Source organism: Argentina silus (genome assembly GCF_951799395.1).
Source record: "Argentina silus genome assembly, chromosome: 20".
Taxonomy (NCBI): Eukaryota; Metazoa; Chordata; class Actinopteri; order Argentiniformes; family Argentinidae; genus Argentina; species Argentina silus.
Window position 1 is genome coordinate 1,268,728 of NC_139674.1, and position 18,773 is coordinate 1,287,500.

The 18,773-nt window shown below is 48.5% G+C and overlaps 2 protein-coding genes across 8 annotated transcripts in view; both read left to right on the plus strand.

The window, feature by feature from the left end:
• Positions 1-13,538, plus strand: part of bltp3b (bridge-like lipid transfer protein family member 3B) — a 35,133-nt gene extending 21,595 nt beyond the window's left edge. For 3 of the 7 annotated variants that reach the window (XM_083692230.1, XM_083692234.1, XM_083692235.1), the window contains 13 exons: positions 2,111-2,252; positions 2,564-2,757; positions 3,067-3,828; positions 5,072-5,748; positions 6,417-6,500; positions 7,436-7,581; positions 8,542-8,696; positions 9,051-9,201; positions 9,302-9,349; positions 10,673-10,932; positions 11,033-11,141; positions 11,229-11,383; positions 11,509-13,538. In XM_083692230.1, coding sequence (XP_083548356.1) covers positions 2,111-2,252; positions 2,564-2,757; positions 3,067-3,828; positions 5,072-5,748; positions 6,417-6,500; positions 7,436-7,581; positions 8,542-8,696; positions 9,051-9,201; positions 9,302-9,349; positions 10,673-10,932; positions 11,033-11,141; positions 11,229-11,383; positions 11,509-11,637 — 3,012 coding nt within the window. In that variant the 3' untranslated portion in view covers positions 11,638-13,538. Of the gene's footprint in view, positions 1-2,110; positions 2,253-2,563; positions 2,758-3,066; positions 3,829-5,071; positions 5,749-6,416; positions 6,501-7,435; positions 7,582-8,541; positions 8,697-8,881; positions 8,910-9,050; positions 9,202-9,301; positions 9,350-10,672; positions 10,933-11,032; positions 11,142-11,228; positions 11,384-11,508 lie in introns of those variants that run through there. The other 4 variants (XM_083692231.1, XM_083692232.1, XM_083692233.1 and 1 more) reach the window with 4 other exon arrangements.
• Positions 13,539-17,879: 4,341 nt separating this feature from the next.
• Positions 17,880-18,773, plus strand: part of anks1b (ankyrin repeat and sterile alpha motif domain containing 1B) — a gene marked incomplete at its 5' end in the record, with an annotated part of 196,367 nt that continues 195,473 nt past the window's right edge. Inside the window, one exon of the mRNA XM_083691827.1 lies at positions 17,880-18,010. Coding sequence (XP_083547953.1) covers positions 17,880-18,010 — 131 coding nt within the window. The remainder of the gene's footprint in view (positions 18,011-18,773) is intronic.

Consider the following 18,773-nt stretch of genomic DNA (forward strand, 5'->3'; position numbering starts at 1 on the left):
AGGAGATTTGCATCATGGATGTTCAGCCGACAAATCTGCAGCAATGATGCTATCATGTCAATATGGACCAAAATCTCTAAGGAATGTTTCCAGCACCTTGTTGAATCTATGCCACAAAGAATTAAGGCAGTTCTGAAGACAAAAGGGGGTCCAACCCGGTACTAGCAAGGTGTACCTAATGAAGTGGCAGGTGAGTGTATGTGGCAGTGTGTCTGCGAAATTGCATATTGACTAACATTATAGGATATAATGTTTCTCAGTTGATTTCAGCTATATAGACATAAATATGTTCAACGTGAACCGAGCGGTGCCAGGGCGTAATGTTGAGATGTGAAAAATAAGTTTATTACAGCAGCTCATGAATTGCAGATCACACATTCTCTCACAGCGCAGAGAAACAGGGGGAAAATGACATGAATAAGCGTGAGTCGGCTTTAATAATGTAACAGAATGAGTGGGATTAAGACTGGGTAGAAAGGGATCATTTGAAGGGGCCGAGCGTGCTGGAGAAACTGTCACGCCTTTAGTTTGTTAAACGGAAACTATCAAGAAAAATATATATATTTTTTTTAAAGTTGGCTCTCATCCACCGTGTGCTCTCTCCATCCTCTTTGGCGAGAGAGGCAGAGTTGGATATTTTTGGATGATGAATAGGACACTATTGAGAGGCCATGTTGATAAAAATGACAACCATTATTCACAACTACTTTGGCCACGTGTCTCTTTAATTTTCTATATACCTGACGCTCTCAAAATGCAAATGAAAACAAATGCGGTTCACACAAATCATCAGTATATACGACAGGGTCCATCAGACTGCAGCCATGTATTTTTTCCGAAATATGTAGAGGGGAAAGGAGTTTGGATGACTGTCAATCATATTCCATCAACCAGCTCAATGTAACACCGATGACAGTGACAGTGACGCACTCAATAACGTCCTGCACAACGTCCTGCATCCCCCTTCCGTTCTCTCACAAGAGAACAAGAAAAGATTAGCCTCCCCCCTCAACATTACATCAGCCTAACTTTGAATGAAGTCTGTGAATAGAGACGTGCCAAAAGTGAGATTTGTTTAGCTCCGAATCTCTGTTGGAATGACACAGGTCTGTTTGATACAGTTGAGAACAACTATCACCAGTAGACTAAATTGTCTATGTTTCGTTAAAACATGGAGCAAATAAAATAATGTTATCTTGTTTTGTGTGCGCATTTTTTTTATCACATTGCCTATTTGGGAGATGCCGTCAATCTTCTTCAACGGAATTCGTTAAATGAAGTACTGTTCTTGGAGAGGAGTGCGATCATTCAAATGTTTTTTCTCCAGGGCCTAAATAAATTGTCACACTTTTTTTTGTTCATGGGAAACAATTATGAATGTCAAATATGCTACCCGGGCAGGTCTAATACAGTATGTGTTAATATTTGGAATTAAAAGTAAGTCATATAAAGAGTCAAGTCAAGTGAAAGTTTATTGGTCATACACAGGACAGAGGTTGTAAACTGTAACACAGGACATTCTTGTTCACATTCCGGATGGGCCACCTTTCAGCTTGACCTTCCACTGGCAGAACCTTCCTTAAGTCACCAATAGCCATTAGACAAATAGCCAAAATGCGAGGGTGACCAGCTCAGATTGACATACTGACAAATATATGCAACACTCTTGTGGTCAGCGATGTTTATTTGTTTTATTCTCGTCATTGCACATGGCATGTACATTTTGACTGATTCATGAAAGCTCTCATTTCAATCGTTTGAAATACGTTCAGTGCCAGAGCAGAAAATGAATGACACGAACTGGGCTCTTTGCTTTGTGAGCGCACTGTGTCCATATACAGTAGCCTACTGCTGAAATGCGCGCAATCAGCTGAGAAACTCATAAGCTACTCTTTACATAATTAATCAGGCGGCAATGTTTGTAACCACACTGTAAACATGTCCATCATGCTCAACGATGCCTCCTGGTAGTGGTTTTGATGAGGTGAATGACTCTGCTCTGAACTTAGGCCGACTGTACACTATACAGGCACACAGACTATACTGTTATCAATACTACAGTATTGCACTGACCTCATTGTGTGTGTGTGTGTGTGTGTGTGTGTGTCAGGTCTCCATGGCTGACCAGCGTCGCTCCAGCCCTAAGGCCATGGTGTCATGTAATAAGAAGGCTCTGTACCTGCCCCCCGAGATGCCCGCCATCCATGTCGAGTTCACCGAGTACTACTTCCCTGATGGCAGAGACTACCCCAGTAAGACTGGTTCCTACCATTTGGGTTCCCCCCTACACTAGCAGTTCAACCCTAGCTTCAGAGGATGTGCAGGCTTCTGTGCCAGACTAGCATGAACACATGATCACCATCACAGAGAGGTGGAGCAGGGTGGTTCCTGTTGTGTGATGTTGCGTCTCTTCCCCCAGTTTCCCTACAGTAGTGTGTAACATACCCTTCCCTGCCCCCCCCCCCACGCCCACGCAGTGTGTCTTTACTCTCCCCCAGTCCCTGTGCCTTAACCTGACACCTAACCAGTCAGTGAGTGTCACGTCGTCTTATCTCTTCCCCAGTCCCGTGCCCTAACCTGTACGCCCAGCTGAACGCCCTGCAGCTGGTTCTGGACCCGCGCAGCCTGGTGTGGCTGAACCTGTTTGGTCTGGACCTGAGGCAGAGCCTGGAGCAGTTCATGGAGCTCTACAAGCTGAACGACTCCCAGAAACCCGAGGAACACGTGGACATCAGAGTAGACGGGCTGATGCTGAAGGTACACGGCCTCTAGGAGATACTGGACCATGTCCTCCATGGTCCTGGAAATGATTTGAGAGACATCCACTCCATACATTCAAGCACACAAGAACTTTCCGAATTTCATCTAGAACGTACTTCTATGCTACTTAATGAATCCATGTAAGACTGTCTGTGGCTGATCTCAGGCTGTATGTGATGGGTTTTTTGAGGTCCTGTTTATTGGCTTCAGGCCAGACGGAGAAGTGAAGTGAAACAAAATGTGAAGAGCGGATGTTTTTGTTGATAATCCGTGTGTCTCTCCTCCCCCCCCGCCCCCCCTCCACAGCTGGTGGTCCCCACCGACCGCGACCCCTCCTTCCCCCCGGACCTCCCCCGCTCCATCTCGGTCCAGACCTCAGAGATGGTGGCCACCAACACCCGCCACCCCCCCCACTGCACCCGCTCCCACCTCGAGGCCCTCCTCCAATCCTTCCAGGAAGAACAGTTCTTCTCCACCTCCTTTTCCTCCTTCCCTCGCTCCTCCACCTCTTTCCCTTTGATCCACCCTGTCTTTCAGCGACATGCTCACGAGCAGGACACCCGTCTTCATGATGTGTACCGGGGATTGGTGACGCCCTCTCTGGTGACGGATGCCCTCAAAATGCCCGCTGCTACGGACCTGTGGGCGCTGCACTTCTCCCAGTTCTGGGTGGACTACGAGGGGACGCGGGGGGGGAAGGGGAGGCCCCAGCCCTTCGTAGATGCCTTCCCACTCACCTTGTGGGCCTGTCAGCCGGCCAGACACGCCCAGCACCAGGAGAGGCTGAGGGGGGGGGTGGCGGGGGGGCAGGGAGGGGCCGCGGGGGGACAGGGGGGGCTGGCCAGGAGCGAGTCAGTGGAGACGGTGGGGCGCATGCAGAGGAAGCGGCTGTTGAAGGAGTTCTACAGCACCGAGGGCAACGAGGCAGTCCTGCCGCCTAGCAACGGCCTTCACAAGCCCCTCTCCCTGAACAACCTCCCCTCCTCTTCCTCCGCCAGCTCCTCCTCACCCAGTAAGGACCCTGACGTGCACATGTTAGTGCACGTGCAGAAGCATTTGAGTGCTCAGGTGAGTCACTCTAACAGATATGTAATACAACTCGACATACTACTGCATGTACTGTAGTACACTAACGTGTACAGGGTGTGCCTGTTTAGAGTAGTAACGTGTTTAGAACATGAGTGTACTAAGGAGAGAACTAATGTAGGTCTTATTTAAGATGGCAGTTCCATGTGAAGGTTGGGCAAAGAAATGTGGCTATATTTTGTTTTGCATATTTAATATTAATAATCTGACTCCAAATAATGTAATTATCCCTATTTTTCATAGGAACATGTTACATTCTACCCTCAATGGTAAATGCTAGATAAGGACAGAGAGAGAGAGAGAGAGAGAGATATGACCTCAGGTCTTTCATACAAAGCCACTCACAGCTCATGATGAGAACCACACACTAGAACAAACAGAAATAACCTGTCCCTTTACCTCTGTTTTCTGTGGGTCATTATGCTCGTACTAATGTGTGTGTATGTTAGTGTTGCACGCTAGTACAATACCACAATAGCACCGCCATACCAGTAACAGCTTTGGGTCCAATACTACTATGTCCACTTTCTGTAGTACCGACCACATAAGTGAACAGCGCAGCGTCGCGTCAGAAGTGGTGCTTTGTGAACAGGGCTGTATATCGCTCTCTCAGAATGGTTCTATGCATGGCTAATTGGCTACTAGCAAAGAGGGTACATCTTTGCAACTAGCTCGCAAAGATAGCTAGTAATATGTATGTATGAGAGGTATGGTGTACACAGAGGGACATTTTTCACATGTTGTTGTTGTCAAAGTTGAATTAGAGACTGGTTGAATGTACAGTCCAATCGTGTTAGTTTTCCTTTTTCAGTGACACCCCGGAGGCCAGTGAAAGCCAAATATAGTTTTTATGAATAATTTCAGATTTAAAAAGACACACATCACTTAATGAGTTTATCCTTTTTTGCCTAGTGTGATGTATATACTTTGAGTTTTCCATGTATGTAGAGGACAACCAAATGAAATATAATAATAATGATAATAATATGAATAGAATGAAAATTAATCCATTTGTAGTAGTTTTGAGGCTGTTTTTCCTCTGCTGTGGTATCGTATTGGTGTCTAGTATTGTGATGCTGAACTGGTATCACTATCGAATTTGAAAATGTTGGTGTCGTGACAACCCTTGTGTATTTGTGTATATTATACCAATCTTTGTATAATGTGTGCACTAACAAAAGTATGGTTTGTGTGTGTGTGTGTGTGTGTGTGTGTGTGTGTCTAGGTGAGCCACAGGCAGTATGTGTTTCTGATGTGGCTCCAGCGCAGCCTCAAAGCCCTCCAGCAGACCCTGCAGCAGGACCTAGAGGAGATGGGCTCCAGGCGGGAGCGGGCCGACAGCTCCGCCGACCCCCAGCCCTTCAGCGCTTGTGTGGGGGTCCTGCTGAAGAGTGCAGAGGTGGCTCTCCTCCTGAGACCCATCCCCCAGCCCGAGGGTCCCGCTTCCCCCCTCGGGTCTGACGTGTTGTCCCCCTCTGAGAGTAGAGGCACCGTGGGGGACGGGGGGGAGGGGGGGGAGGGAGCGACCCCCGTAGAGGGGGTGGCGGCGGCGGCCAACGTGGCTTGTTCTGTGGACCAGCTTCTGTGTGGAGGAGGGACCGATGGTGGACCGACACAAGGCCCCGCCCCTCTCATCCCCACCTCCTCCCGCCCCCCAGACCCCGCACGGAAAATGTCCCTGGAGGAGAGGACTGGAGCTATGACCCCTGGGAGGTGGAGTTCAGGGGAGGAGGCCTCTGCAGAGGCCGGAACTGGAGGAGAGGAGCAGGGGGCGGGTCTAGGGGAGCTCTCAGGAGGAGTGACTGGCGTGGTAGACCCCCCCTCAGACCCCCTCTCCACCAAAGACTGGAGTGATGTCAAGGAGGGGAGCGCTGGGGCCAAACTGCCTCAGTCCATGTCCAGGTATTCCCACTGTCATTACCGTAACACAGTCAGGTATTCCCACTGTCATTACCGTAACACAGTCAGGTATTCCCACTGTCATTACCCTAACACAGTCAGGTATTCACACTGTCATTACCCTGTGTTAGGGTAATGACAGTATGAATACCTGACTAACAGTCAGGTATTCCTACTTGTGTTACAGTAAAAGGCCATGGCCATGTCATCCCCCCCATCAGCCCAAAGTTTAGACTGTCAACATCTGGATCCTTCTTCTGTAGCTACAGTGAATGTACTTACCACACACTACATTCCAGAACGCCAGGAGTGTGTGTGTGTGTGTCTGTGTCTGTGTCTGTGTGTGTGTGTGTGTGTGTGTGTGTGTGTGTGTGTGTCTGTGTCTGTGTCTGTGTCTGTGTCTGTGTCTGTCTCTATATGAGTATCTACTGTATGTGTGTTTCTGAATGTACAACTATGCTTTGTGACCCATGTGAGGTGTGTGTGCTCCTTTTGTGTGTGTGTGTGTGTGTGTGCTCCTTTTGTGTGTGTGTGTGTGTGTGTTCCTTTTGTGTGTGTGTGTGTGTTCCTTTTGTGTGTGTGTTTGTCACTTTCCTACTACCACACTGTATGGCCCAGTGCTTTAACCCATGCAAGGTGTGTGCGTGTGTGTGTGTTCTCTCTTTATAAAGGAAAGGAAGTTTGTCGGTGGTTTCTGACCTGCTCAGCTCCTCAAACACCAGCAGGTCTTCCTCCCTTTATTCCATGTCCAACATGTAAGACACGCTATGGGTCGGTGTGCGTGCGGTTGTGTGTGTGGCTGTGTAAATGTGTGTGTATATGTGACGTGTGTGTGTGTATATGTGATATGCATGTACCTGCGTGTGTGTGGTGACGTACCAGTTGTGTCTTGCGGGTGGTGAATGGTTTGGCCTCTGAGCCACATGTGTCTGGTGCTGTTGGACTGTCTCTGCGGGTCTTTATTCAACCAGACCACTTCATTACACACACACACACACACACACACACACAGGGCCGGATCATGGTCCCGTGACCACCGTGCCTTGGTTGACTCTGCCCGAGCACTCCATCGAGTACTGGACAGCGATTTTAATGTCAGTCTGACATCCGTCTTCCGAAAGACTTCCCCCCCCCATCAGTGTGTGGATAAACAGCAAAATGTGTTCAGTGACTGCAACATGTTAAAAAACTGGTCAGCCTCTGGGCTACTGCCATCTAAGGTGTTAACACCAACTAAGTTAAGTGAACGCGCTGCGCAAGGCACATACTCCATCAGAGGGTTTTTTTGTTTCAGGTGGGCCTGTAGCCCATTGGATTTTCCTGACATGTTGCTTGCATTTGCTTGCAGTCATATGACTGATATCCAACCCAAGGCCCTCCACCATCAAAGTCACACAGTCAGCTAAACACACTTTTACCAGTGCGCCTCTCAATTGGCTCAAAGCCCAGGAATCGCTCCACCACATTACCGCTGCTGTTAACAAACCGGAATATGAACGTCAATTGGTTCACATGTCGTCAGGCGACCGCTGGAACACACACACACACACACACACACACAATCAGTCAATTACCTTTCGAATTAAGTTATTTTTCTATAACCCGCCCCTCCACCACACGCATGCCACACGCATGCACACACACATACATGCACACACTATTCTAACGTGTGTGTGTGTGTGTGTTCCAGCGGTCGCCTGATGAAGGATCGCTCCCAGTCGAGTCTGTCAGTGTCCTATAAGAACCTGAAGAAGAGCCCCTCCCTGCAGTCCCTGGACAACCTCTCCATAGACAGCTACCTGCTGGAGGATGACCCCTACAGCCTGCTGGAGAGAGGTACGCACGCACACACGCTACACACACATATGACAATGTCATCATATTGAACATGCAGAGGGTTAGTGTGAGTGACGGGGAGGTAGGTGACGGGGAGGTAGGTGACGGGGAGGTAGGTGACGGGGAGGTAGGTGACGGGGAGGTAGGTGACGGGGAGGTAGGTGACGGTGAGGTAGATGACGGTGAGGTAGGTGACGGTGAGGTAGGTGACGGTGAGGTAGGTGACGGTGAGGTAGGTGACGGTGAGGTAGGTGACGGTGAGGTAGGTGACAGTGAAGGGACGGTGAGGAGACAGTGAGGTAGGTGACAGTAAGGAGACAGTGAGGTAGGTGACGGTGAGGTAGGTGACGGGGAGGTAGGTGACGGGGAGGTAGGTGACGGGGAGGTAGGTGACGGGGAGGTAGGTGACGGGGAGGTAGGTGACGGGGAGGTAGGTGACGGTGAGGTAGATGACGGTGAGGTAGGTGACGGTGAGGTAGGTGACGGTGAGGTAGGTGACGGTGAGGTAGGTGACGGTGAGGTAGGTGACGGTGAGGTAGGTGACAGTGAAGGGACGGTGAGGAGACAGTGAGGTAGGTGACAGTAAGGAGACAGTGAGGTAGGTGACGGGGAGGTAGGTGACGGGGAGGTAGGTGACGGGGAGGTAGGTGACGGTGAGGTAGGTGACAGTGAAGGGACGGTGAGGTAGGTGACGGTGAGGTAGGTGACAGTGAGGTAGGTGACAGTGAAGGGACGGTGAGGAGACAGTGAGGTAGGTGACGGTGAGTGAGGTAGGTGACAGTGAAGGGACGGTGAGGTGACAGTGAGGTAGGGGACAGTGAGACATGGTGTATATTCATCTCTCTTCAGTGTCTGACAGCAACGCACAATACATACAAACACACACTGAAAGTATTTTTTGTTGGTGTGTGTGTCTGTGCGTGCGTGCGTGTGTGTGTGCGTGTGCGTGTGTATGTACAGACGATGTGTCCATCTCGGACTTCAAGGACGTGGTGAGTGAGCAGAGTGCCACGGAAAGTGCCACCGACGCCATTGGTCCAGAGCAGGACGGGGGCGTGTCACCTGACACGGTCAGCGCCACCTCCCAGAGCATAGACGAGCCCACCAAAGACATGGTAAACCCCCCCCCCCCCCCAGCACACACACACACACACACACACACACACACGAGAACAGTGTTCATGGATTCTGAGTCTGAGCTACGGTGTGAATAAATGGTTAAAGGGGAAATTTAACTGAAATCCATATTCATGTGTATTTCTTTCTGGTCAATCCATAACCATCATCATTTCACGTGCAGCTGCATCATAGCAATTGAAACGCGAGGTCTGTGTTTACTTCCTAGGTGGAGGTGAGGGGGTGGTGGAGGTGTGGGGGGGGTGGTGGTGGTGGAGGGGGTGGAGGAGAAGGTGGAGGGGGGGATGATGATAATGATGATGATGATGATGATTGGTGTGTGTGTGCGCCAGGTGTCGGTGCTGGTCCTGAAGGTGCAGGGGGTGTGTGTGGGGATGGAGGTGCGGGGGGAGAGCACGGCGGTGGCTGTGGAGGTGGGCCGCGTGCTGCCCACCCAGCTGGGCAACGTCAGCCTGAGACAGTACCTCAGCAACCGCAGCCTGGGTAAGAACACATGCACACACACACACACACACACACACACACACGCGCGCATTCACACACCCCTCCATGCGTTGTTTTACCCTTCCATCATGTCCTCCAGGTATGGTGTGTGATGGTGTAACGATACCTACTGCCCAAGGCAGCCCAGGTAAATGTGTGTTTATGATAGGAGCATGCCTGAGTTTGGTGTGTGTGTGTGTGTGTGGGGTCCATACTAGGTTTGGCTGTCTCAGTCCAGTGGTTCAGGCAATGAGAGAACCCCTAGCTTACCTCTGCTTCTCCCCTCTCTCACAGAGAAGTAATCCCTCTCTCATCCTCATCCTCTCTCTCTCTCTCTTTACCCGCTTTCACTCTCTTGATTCTCTTTCATTGTTGATTTTATTACCTCTTTCACTCTCTCGCTCTTCTTCCCCCACCCCATTTTCACCCCCCCTCTCTCTCTCTCTCTCTTTCTCTGTCCCTCTCTCTCACCCCTTTACCTCTCTACCATTCTCTTTCTCTCTTATTGCCTTTATTCCCACTCACTCAGTCCCATCTCTCTGCTATTCTCTCTTTCCCCTCTTTCCTCTCGTGTTTCTGTCTCCCTCTCTCTCCCTCCCTCTCTCTTCCTCTCTCCTTTTCTCCCTTCTGAGGATACGGGGGGGGGGGGGGGGGGTAAATGTGTGTGTGTGTGTCAGTGGGGGTTTGCTGGCCTTGAAATTGCTTATTGCTTTATGGACCGGGCTATGCCCCTCCCAAATCTCCTATACACACACACACACACACACACACACACACACACACACATTTTCCTTTCCAGCAGCCATCTAATGGCGGGTCCACATTACAAGAGCACAGAGAATCCATTCTAATGTACGGAGTACCTGCTCAACAAGGTCGCTCATAGAAGACTCTGGGGGACATGGACCTAGGTCAGACTCTGGGGGACATGGACCTAGGTCAGACTCTGGGGGACATGGACCTAGGTCAGACTCAGGGAGACATGGACCTAGGTCAGACTCTGGGATAACCTGGTCCAGGCTCAAAGGGATACCCCACCAAATGACAATGACGTGTTGTCACCTGGTCAGCAGTCTATCTAAGGACAGAGTTCAATCAGTCTTTGTTTGGTTCCGCCAGATTCTGCTCATATTAGCAATCCTGTAAGGCAATGTACACTCAATTAGCACGTTTGAAATTCCATGCCCAGGTCTCTAAGTCATTTCAATCAAGTCATTGAGAATTTGGGATGATTCGGGAATGATGTTTCAAACATGCTGCTTTAGGGGACGTTGACTTCCCATTGGTGTTGAGTTAACACTGCCTCATAGAAATAGAATTGTTGACCAACCAAATGGGTTTTTCTTAATCTCGATTGACATGAATGATATTGATTAGAGTATCTCTCCCTCTGTCCTCCCTCCTCCTTCGTTCTCTCTTCCCTCTCTCCCCCTCCCCTCCCCTCCCTCGCTCTCCCTTCCCTCTCTCCTAGGAGGGGGTCTGGAGGCTGGTTCTGGGTCCGGTGGCTCCTCCCACCCGGAGGTGCGGGCACGGCTGGAGGCGGGGCCATGTGCGGCGGCCCACTCCCCATTGGCCGAGCGCAACGGCTTCCTCCAGCTCCGTCTCCACGGCTACCGGGCCAGCTTCCTCATGTCGTCGCTAAGGAACCTGGCCCACTTCCTGGAAGATGACTCCGCCCCCCAGGTCCTGCCCATGGAGATCAGCGTCAGGGACACACACATCGACCTCAAGGTGTGTCACACACACACACACACACACACACACACACACACACTCACACACACACACACACACACACAAACACAGAAACTAATGTCCGTCTCCCCTGCAGGACGATGGTCCCCGTGACAACCCCTCGGACCCGGAGCCCACCCCCGTCACGTTGCACATCGACAGTCTGATCATACACAGAGACGACGACGGAGCCTTTTCTATAGGAGGTACACACACACACACACACACACACACACACACACACACACAAACGTGCATGTAAGCATGCATACATCTAACTCTCTCTCTCTCAGTGGACAGAGCGTCAGAGGCGGAGTCTAACAGGGAGGGCCGTGTGATTGACAGCTGTCTGAGACCAGTCCCTGAGGTGGTCAGCATTCCTAAAGCCACACAGACCGGTCCCTCTCCCACCCCGCCCCACAGTCCCACCCCTACTAGCAGAGAACTGGTAAGTGTCTCTGCCTCTATCTTGCAAGGGTTTTAACTCACACACGCACACACCTGTCAAGGAGCTTTATACTGTCCATAGAAATGTCAACAACTCACACACACACACTTTTTGTTTCACTGCAGCTGCTCATAGAAGAGAACGAGTGCTTGAAACTGGAGCTCTCCAGATCCAAGATGGCGCTGGCCGAGGCCCAGATGGAGAAGGACTCCCTGCTGCACCGTATGAAGAGCCTGAGAGTCAACAGCAGCTAGGCTAGGCTAACAGCAGCCTGCAGTGGCTGCCACCCACCACCAGGGAGCAGCAGAGAGAGGGACATCTGGGAAAGGCACCATTCTAAATAAAGATGGAGGGGGATCCTTGAAACGAGCCCTATGCGATCATCACTCTGACTGACACACACACACACACACACACACACACACACACCCACCCAGCCAGCCAGCCAGCATGCATACACTCATACTCATCCCTGAAACCTATACCCCTCCACCATATACATATACACACGCACAGACACACACATATAGGGGCTGTCATGGTGGTTTTAGCTTCATCCAGACCACCTGACCCGCCCTGTACCTCCATAGAACAGCATGCTGCTCCACAGACTCCCCCTGGGGCCCTCACACTATCACATGTTTATTCACGATGATTGGAGTGGTTCTTTTAGTTTCTGTCTCATGCAGTAAGTTAGTGTTCAGACTCTCCAAGCCACCGCTGCCTCCCAAATGAACGGATGGAGGAAAGGGGGGGGGGGGGAGAGCTCATCCTTCATGACATTTTTTTGGCGCGAAAATGAATGTCATATCTTAGGAGAAATGTCTTAAAAAGACACTTATTACGCTCTGCACTAAAATGTAACATGTAATTTAGTGCTTCTGAAAAAAGTGTCTAACTCTTAACCAGTCGTTTTTGAGTGTGTATGGTATTGTACACGCAATGCACAATGCATACACAGGAATGTTTTCTGTTGAATTCTGAATGGATATGCAGTGTTTTGTGTGTGTGTGTGTGTGCGCGTGTGCGTGTGTATTCAATGTGTATTCTTTGTGTCGCCAGAACAAGCATTACATTAGATTCAGAAAAAGAAGTCTCTTTACATTCCATTGTTTCATCATCAATCCCCAACATGTCTCATTGCACTGGCATTTGTCCTATTTTTCTACATGTAAATAGCTAGTGACGTGTCACTGTATATATGACCCCTGTACAGAAGCACCCACCAATCAGGTGAGAGAACACTGGCCTGTCAACTCTCATCATCCAACCAGTGGAGAGCACACTAACATGGCAGGAGCTGCGTTATCCAATGATGATCAAGAATACTGGCGTCTGTGCGTGTGCGTGTGCTGTCTGCGCTCTCCTCTCTCCTCCAATCACTGGAGAGTTCACACGGGCACTTCTGAGCTGCCTGGCTATATTCATGGTCGTGTGTCTGTGTGTAGATTTCTATATTTGCGTAACTCTACATGTGTAGTTTTTCACAGACTGAAGTCTTGCCCATATCTGCTGCTACTCCATGCTATGTGTCTGTGTGTGAAGAGAAACCATGGGGAATATTCTAGAATAGAGTAGAATAGAACACAATGACTTTACTTCCCCCAATGGCATATGCTTGGGCTCAGCACACAGAATAAAAAGACACATTGGCTTTCCCCAGAATCACAATGCAGATGTCCCCAAAGACCTACATCGTCGTGGCTAGCCGCTCTGCAACGGTCAGAACCCTGTTCTGGACCTAGACAAGTCCTAGCCCCAATTTAGCCCTAGTTCAAACCACATCAGACCAGTCCAGCTGAATGTCTTAACTGTCTAAGCTGTTCTGCCCCCATCTCCTCTGCTCCCCTGTAGATCAATAGGATGTAGGCTAAGCTATCTGCACAACAACACTTGAAATGGCGGAGGTAGGATTTGAACACTTGATTGTATTTTTAAAAAAAAACTCTCCGGGAGTTTCTCAGTTTTCGCTGCCTCTAATGGCCCGGCCACCTCATTACACTATCCCCTCCTCCATCTCACACAGCCCCTCCCCTGATCTGGGAGCTCCACCCCCAGATAACCGAAGGTGAAAGAAAAGACGTGTAATAAGATGTCATATTTGTCTGTCAAAAGCTGCTGAATTATCATCAAAAATAAAAGGGTATCTGATCGATTGATTTGTATTTATTTAAGTGTCATTGCCCCTTCTGATGGTGCCCAGCCCATATGGGCTGATGGAATACTAGCCACATTTAAACAAGTGCCTTCAACACACATTTCTTTTAACATTTTTAAACTAAACACCCACAACAAAAAAGAAAAGGGTTAGGGTTGTGGTAGTGCTTCATAATTGCTGGTCACTTTTATCTCAAGGATCATACAACATTATAATGACAATCAGTGTGAGGCATTTCTGTATGATAAAATGGAATGTCTCGGTTTGTGTAAAAACATGTTGTTACTGTCCAAGGGTGTTCTAGGGGAGTGGACTCACCTGCTCCTTTTAAGACAAATGTGTTGATTGGATTCTTTACTTTTAATTTACAAGGCGAAACATTTTCCATTAATATATGGCAAAACTCAGAACACACACCCTTATCAAAGATAGCTTTTACCCTGAACCCTGTCACCCTAAACCTAGCAAAAGCTCAAAGGTCAGTTTGTGTACAGCTAAGATCAGGCACTCTTTCCCTGTCCCTTGAAACGGGCAGATTCAATAGAATCCTGGAAGAAAATAGATTGTTTATTATGTGATTTGCAAATTAAATGCATTTTATGTTTTACTGTCGTTTGTATGATGATTTAAGAAATACAGTTTCCTCCACCTTCCAAGTATTGGAAAGACAATACATTTTCTTGTCTTTTAGCTCTATCCTCCAACAGTTTGGATTTGAAATCAAACAATTACTATGGGGTCAAAGTAGAGATTCTCATCTTCAATTCAATTTTTTTTTTTTTTCAGATTTCATCATTTAGAAAGTACAACATTTATTAAACATACTCCTCCCTCAGGGCTCCAACAGTATTGGAAAAAATCATGTCATGTCCAAATTAAGCACTCATGTTTGGTATTTGGTTGACAATCCTTTGCATGCACTAACTGCCGGAAGTCTGCGACCCATTGACCCCACCAGATGCTGGGTATCTTCTCTGGTGATGCTCTGCCAGGCCTGTACTGCAGCCATCTTCAATTGTTGTTTGTTTTGAGGTCTTTTTGCCTAAACTTGTATCATCAGGAAATGAAATTCATGTTCAATTGGATTTAAATCCGAAGATTGACATGGCCAGTTAATAATGTTCAGCTTTTTGGCCCTGAAAAACTCTCTAGTTGCTATGTTTTTGTATATTTCAGAATACATTCTGCTACTGCCATCAGCAGTTACATCATCGATTAAGACAATTTAGCCAGTTCTAGTGGCAGCTATACATGCCCAAATCATGGCACCCCTCCACCATGTTTCACAGATGACGTGGTATGCTGTAAATCTTGGGCAGATCTTTTTTCCTCCAAACGTTCCTCTTGCAATCACTCTGGTAGATTGATATTCATGTTATCTCTCCACAAGACCGTTTTCCAGACTTGCAGGCTTTTTGGGTACTTTTTAGCAAACTGAAACCTTTTTGAGCATAACTAGTGTTTTGCACCTTGCAATGAAGCCTCTGTAGTTTGGCTGGAGACGTATTCTGCGGATGGTAATCTGACACATTCACACCTACCTCCTGGAGAGTGTTCCTGATCTGTGGGACAGTTTTTTTTTTTTTTTTTTTTCTTAATTATGATGAGCATTCTTTGGTCATCCACTGTCGAAGTCTTCTTTGGCCTACCAGCCCGTTTGTGATTGCTGAGCTCACCAGTGCTTTCTTTCTTTTTTTAATGATGTTACAAACTGTAAGTCTAAGGTTTTGGCTATTTTTTCTGATTGTTTTTACTGATATTTCAGGCTCATAATGGCTTCCTTGACTTTCATTGACATGTCTTTGGTCCTTATGTTGACACCAATAGCAGACTCCAAAGGCAAATGCAAAGTCTAGAATCAATACTAGACATTGACGGCTCTCTAATTCCTGCAATTTAACCTCGTCATAATTGTTTGATTTCGAATCCAAACTCGAGCTGAAAGAACACAACACCATTATGTTGTGTGTGCCTTATTAGATGTGTTTGTATGATAGTAGAATACAACATCAACAACCAACCCTGGTACTGGAGATATGGTATGTATGCACCAACACACCTGCTGCCTTCAACCAATCTTCAACCAGTTGAGTTCTTGAACGGGTTGTTTTATGCAAACATCCGTCGTTATCCAAGTTTCCATTGAGCTTCCTCTGAGATGATCCTGAATGGCTACTCTGGTATTATCTCGGAACCAACAACCAGCTTTCAGGTGGGATGTTTCTGACGGCACGTGAAGGCAGCATTAGTGCTGGGATGAGACACATGCCACTCCAGGGTCAGAGGCAACTATTACTCGTACAGTAGTAACAAGGCATAGGTGGTACAACTTCCCTGTTTGAGAGAATCGTAATAGCAATGCAGGAGTGACACCTAGTGACGGGCAGAAGCACAGCAGGTCCGCTCGTATGATGAGTTGTGGTCATAAATGGAGATGGCATTTTAAGGATGGGTTTGTGAGGCGGAGTGCTGTGTCATGAATGGTTTATTGCCAATAACTGTGTCTGGGAAAGCCAGGTTCTCCTCTCCATGGGACAGACTCTGTTCAGTATGCCCTCAGTATGTCTCTAAATGTCCAATGGGAAAAGGAGAGGGCCATGTTATAGAACCTAATACTATATATACCAATGTTTTCAAGCCCAGAAGAGCATTCTGTCTTTGGTTAAGGCATTGATACTGCCTTTATGTCATTGGAATCGTCACTGGTCCTCGCACCCATACAATGACTGAGTGACAGCAAGATAATGGTGTAGAGCAGGGTCAGGACTGTGTGTGCGTGTGCGTGTGGCGCGTTGGAGTAGATTTGGCTCGTGAGATCAGGTTCTTTCTCTCCTGGCGCAGCCAGAGTGCAGTATCTCTATCCAACACCCGATGGGACTGCAGCTGCCTCTCTTGCTTTCACTCTCCTGCTCTCTGTCTCTCTCTTTCCCTCTGCCTATCTCACTTCTCTGTCTCCCTCTTTCTCTCTCTCTCTCTCCCCACCCCCGCTCTCTCTCTCTCTCTCTCTCTCTCTCTCTCTCTCTCTCTCTCTCTCTCTCTCTCTCTCTCTCTCTCTCTCTCTCTCTCTGGCTAGGATCCCCCTCTCTCCTCTATCTCACTCTAACTAGGTTTGCCCCTCTCCCTCCCTCTCTGTGGTGAGGATGCTGCCCCCCCCCCTCTCTCTCTCAATGGGAGATTATTCTCTTCCTAGCAGCACAGCATGTCATGCAATGAACTGTTTGCATCAGATGGGAAACAGGGCCCAAGGCACAATGCAAGTCTGTGTTTTATACACACACGCACTTTCACACAGTGTCTCTAAAAGAGTTCATTTCAGGCTCTCTAATGATGGGACATTTAAACGTTGACCTGTTCATCATGTTGCTTTGCTTGTCACAACAAGCCTGTCAGACGAACGGAGGGGGTGTGTCACTTTCCAAGCCTGTCAATGGACAGAGCAGCCGTCCCTCCAGCTGCTTGTTTTAATACACTGTACTTCACACTACACTCACTCATACACAATGAGACAAATCACTGTTGAACTATGTATTTTTACTGTGTTTACGACTGATACATTTTGATTCAATTGATTAATCCTAATAAATAAAAATCGCATGCAATATTCAGCCAATAGGCCTCCAGTTATAGACTAAAACAATGATAAAGCCTAATACTGCTCCAAACACCATCGGGACACAGAGTGCAGAATTGTCCTATGATCTAGGACTTGTTTCCAGTAACAAAGGCGTCCGCCTCCTGTGGGTGGCTGTAACCTCCATCCCTCCACGCCCAGACCGTACAGTGCTGTCTCCGCGGCCACACACCGATACGCACGGCTGGGAGAGCGGGTCGGGAGAAGTGGGGAGAGAGAAGAGAGAGAGACTAGTACAGTATGCCTCTCGGTAGCAGTAGGCAACAACATCGGACATAGCCGACAAGACTGCTCTTGTCGACAAGACAGAACAGAACACGAGAGCGCTTGCGAGAGAGAGAGAGAGAGAGAGAGAGAGAGAGAGGAGAACCGAGACGAGAAAGAGAGTGTTTTCTCTCTCTCCAGACAACCGGCACGGTCTGAACAGGACCGATCTTCCTCGCCGGTCTTTATTGAGCTGTTTACAGTCCCCGTCACCACTCGGTTCGGGAGTAGACTACCGGGCTGCCACGGAGTCGTGCCCGTCCAGCCTGCAGAAACACCGGAGCCTGCCGTTCCTAACGCCGTTACTGCACCCGGCACTAAAACAACACCGTCAGATGGTTTATTCACACCAGACAGTGAAGGGGGGATCCCCGGTACCGTCATTGTGGTTTTAGAACCGGGTTTGGATTAGAGCCTTTACCGGGATCTGAACTTCGGTCGGGATGGGGAAGGAGCAGGAGCTACTGGAAGCCGCCCGGACGGGGAACGTCGTGTTGGTGGAGAAATTATTGAGTGGGAAAAAGGGAATATTGGGGACAGCCTCCGGGTCCATACCTCTGCCCAACCTACTGAGGTAAGCTATGATAACAACACTTTCTAGCCCCTCTGTAGGCCTGCTCCTATCTGCTCCTATCTCTATACCCACGTCCTCTACTGCAGGGCCAGGAGAGGAGCTGTTTGTTGCGCTAAAGTGGAGGACATCGACGGCTGTTACGCAAAGCCAAAGCGTGACATTGATACTGCCTTTCACTTTATTCAAACTTAGAATTCTGGAGTGCCCGAGGCAGCTAGACACAGGTCTCTGTCTCCCTGCTAGACACAGGTCTCTGTCTCCCTGGGTCGGACAGGGGGCTTGGTTTGGCCGGACAGTAGACAGCCTGGCCTGGACCACCGCTGCTACCTGCACTTGTCTGCTGTGACAACTGTCACATTGTTGAGCACTGTTACACTGGCCTGGTCAGATGATGCTTGTGTTCTCCCCGGGGTGCTCTCCAGTGTAATCATTCATCAGGAAACAGGCCTACAGTTAGATGGTGTCCAACATAGTTAGAAACGTTGAAGCACCATGAAATAATCTCACATGGAAACAGTAACATTGCAGCACAAATTTTGCAGCACAGATTTTGTTTGGAAATCTCAAACGGTGACTAGATAGGGTTGCACATTTCTGGTCCCACTGCGCCTTTGTTAATTTGATGATTGATTAATGAATCAATTAATGTTTGAATTCCCAGTCCTTGAAGTCCAGATGGTGGTGATATGGTTGATGGTTGAAAATGACCCCACGGTGGAACACAAACCGCACCAAAGCTTGAGGTTTGAACATGCTGCGTCAC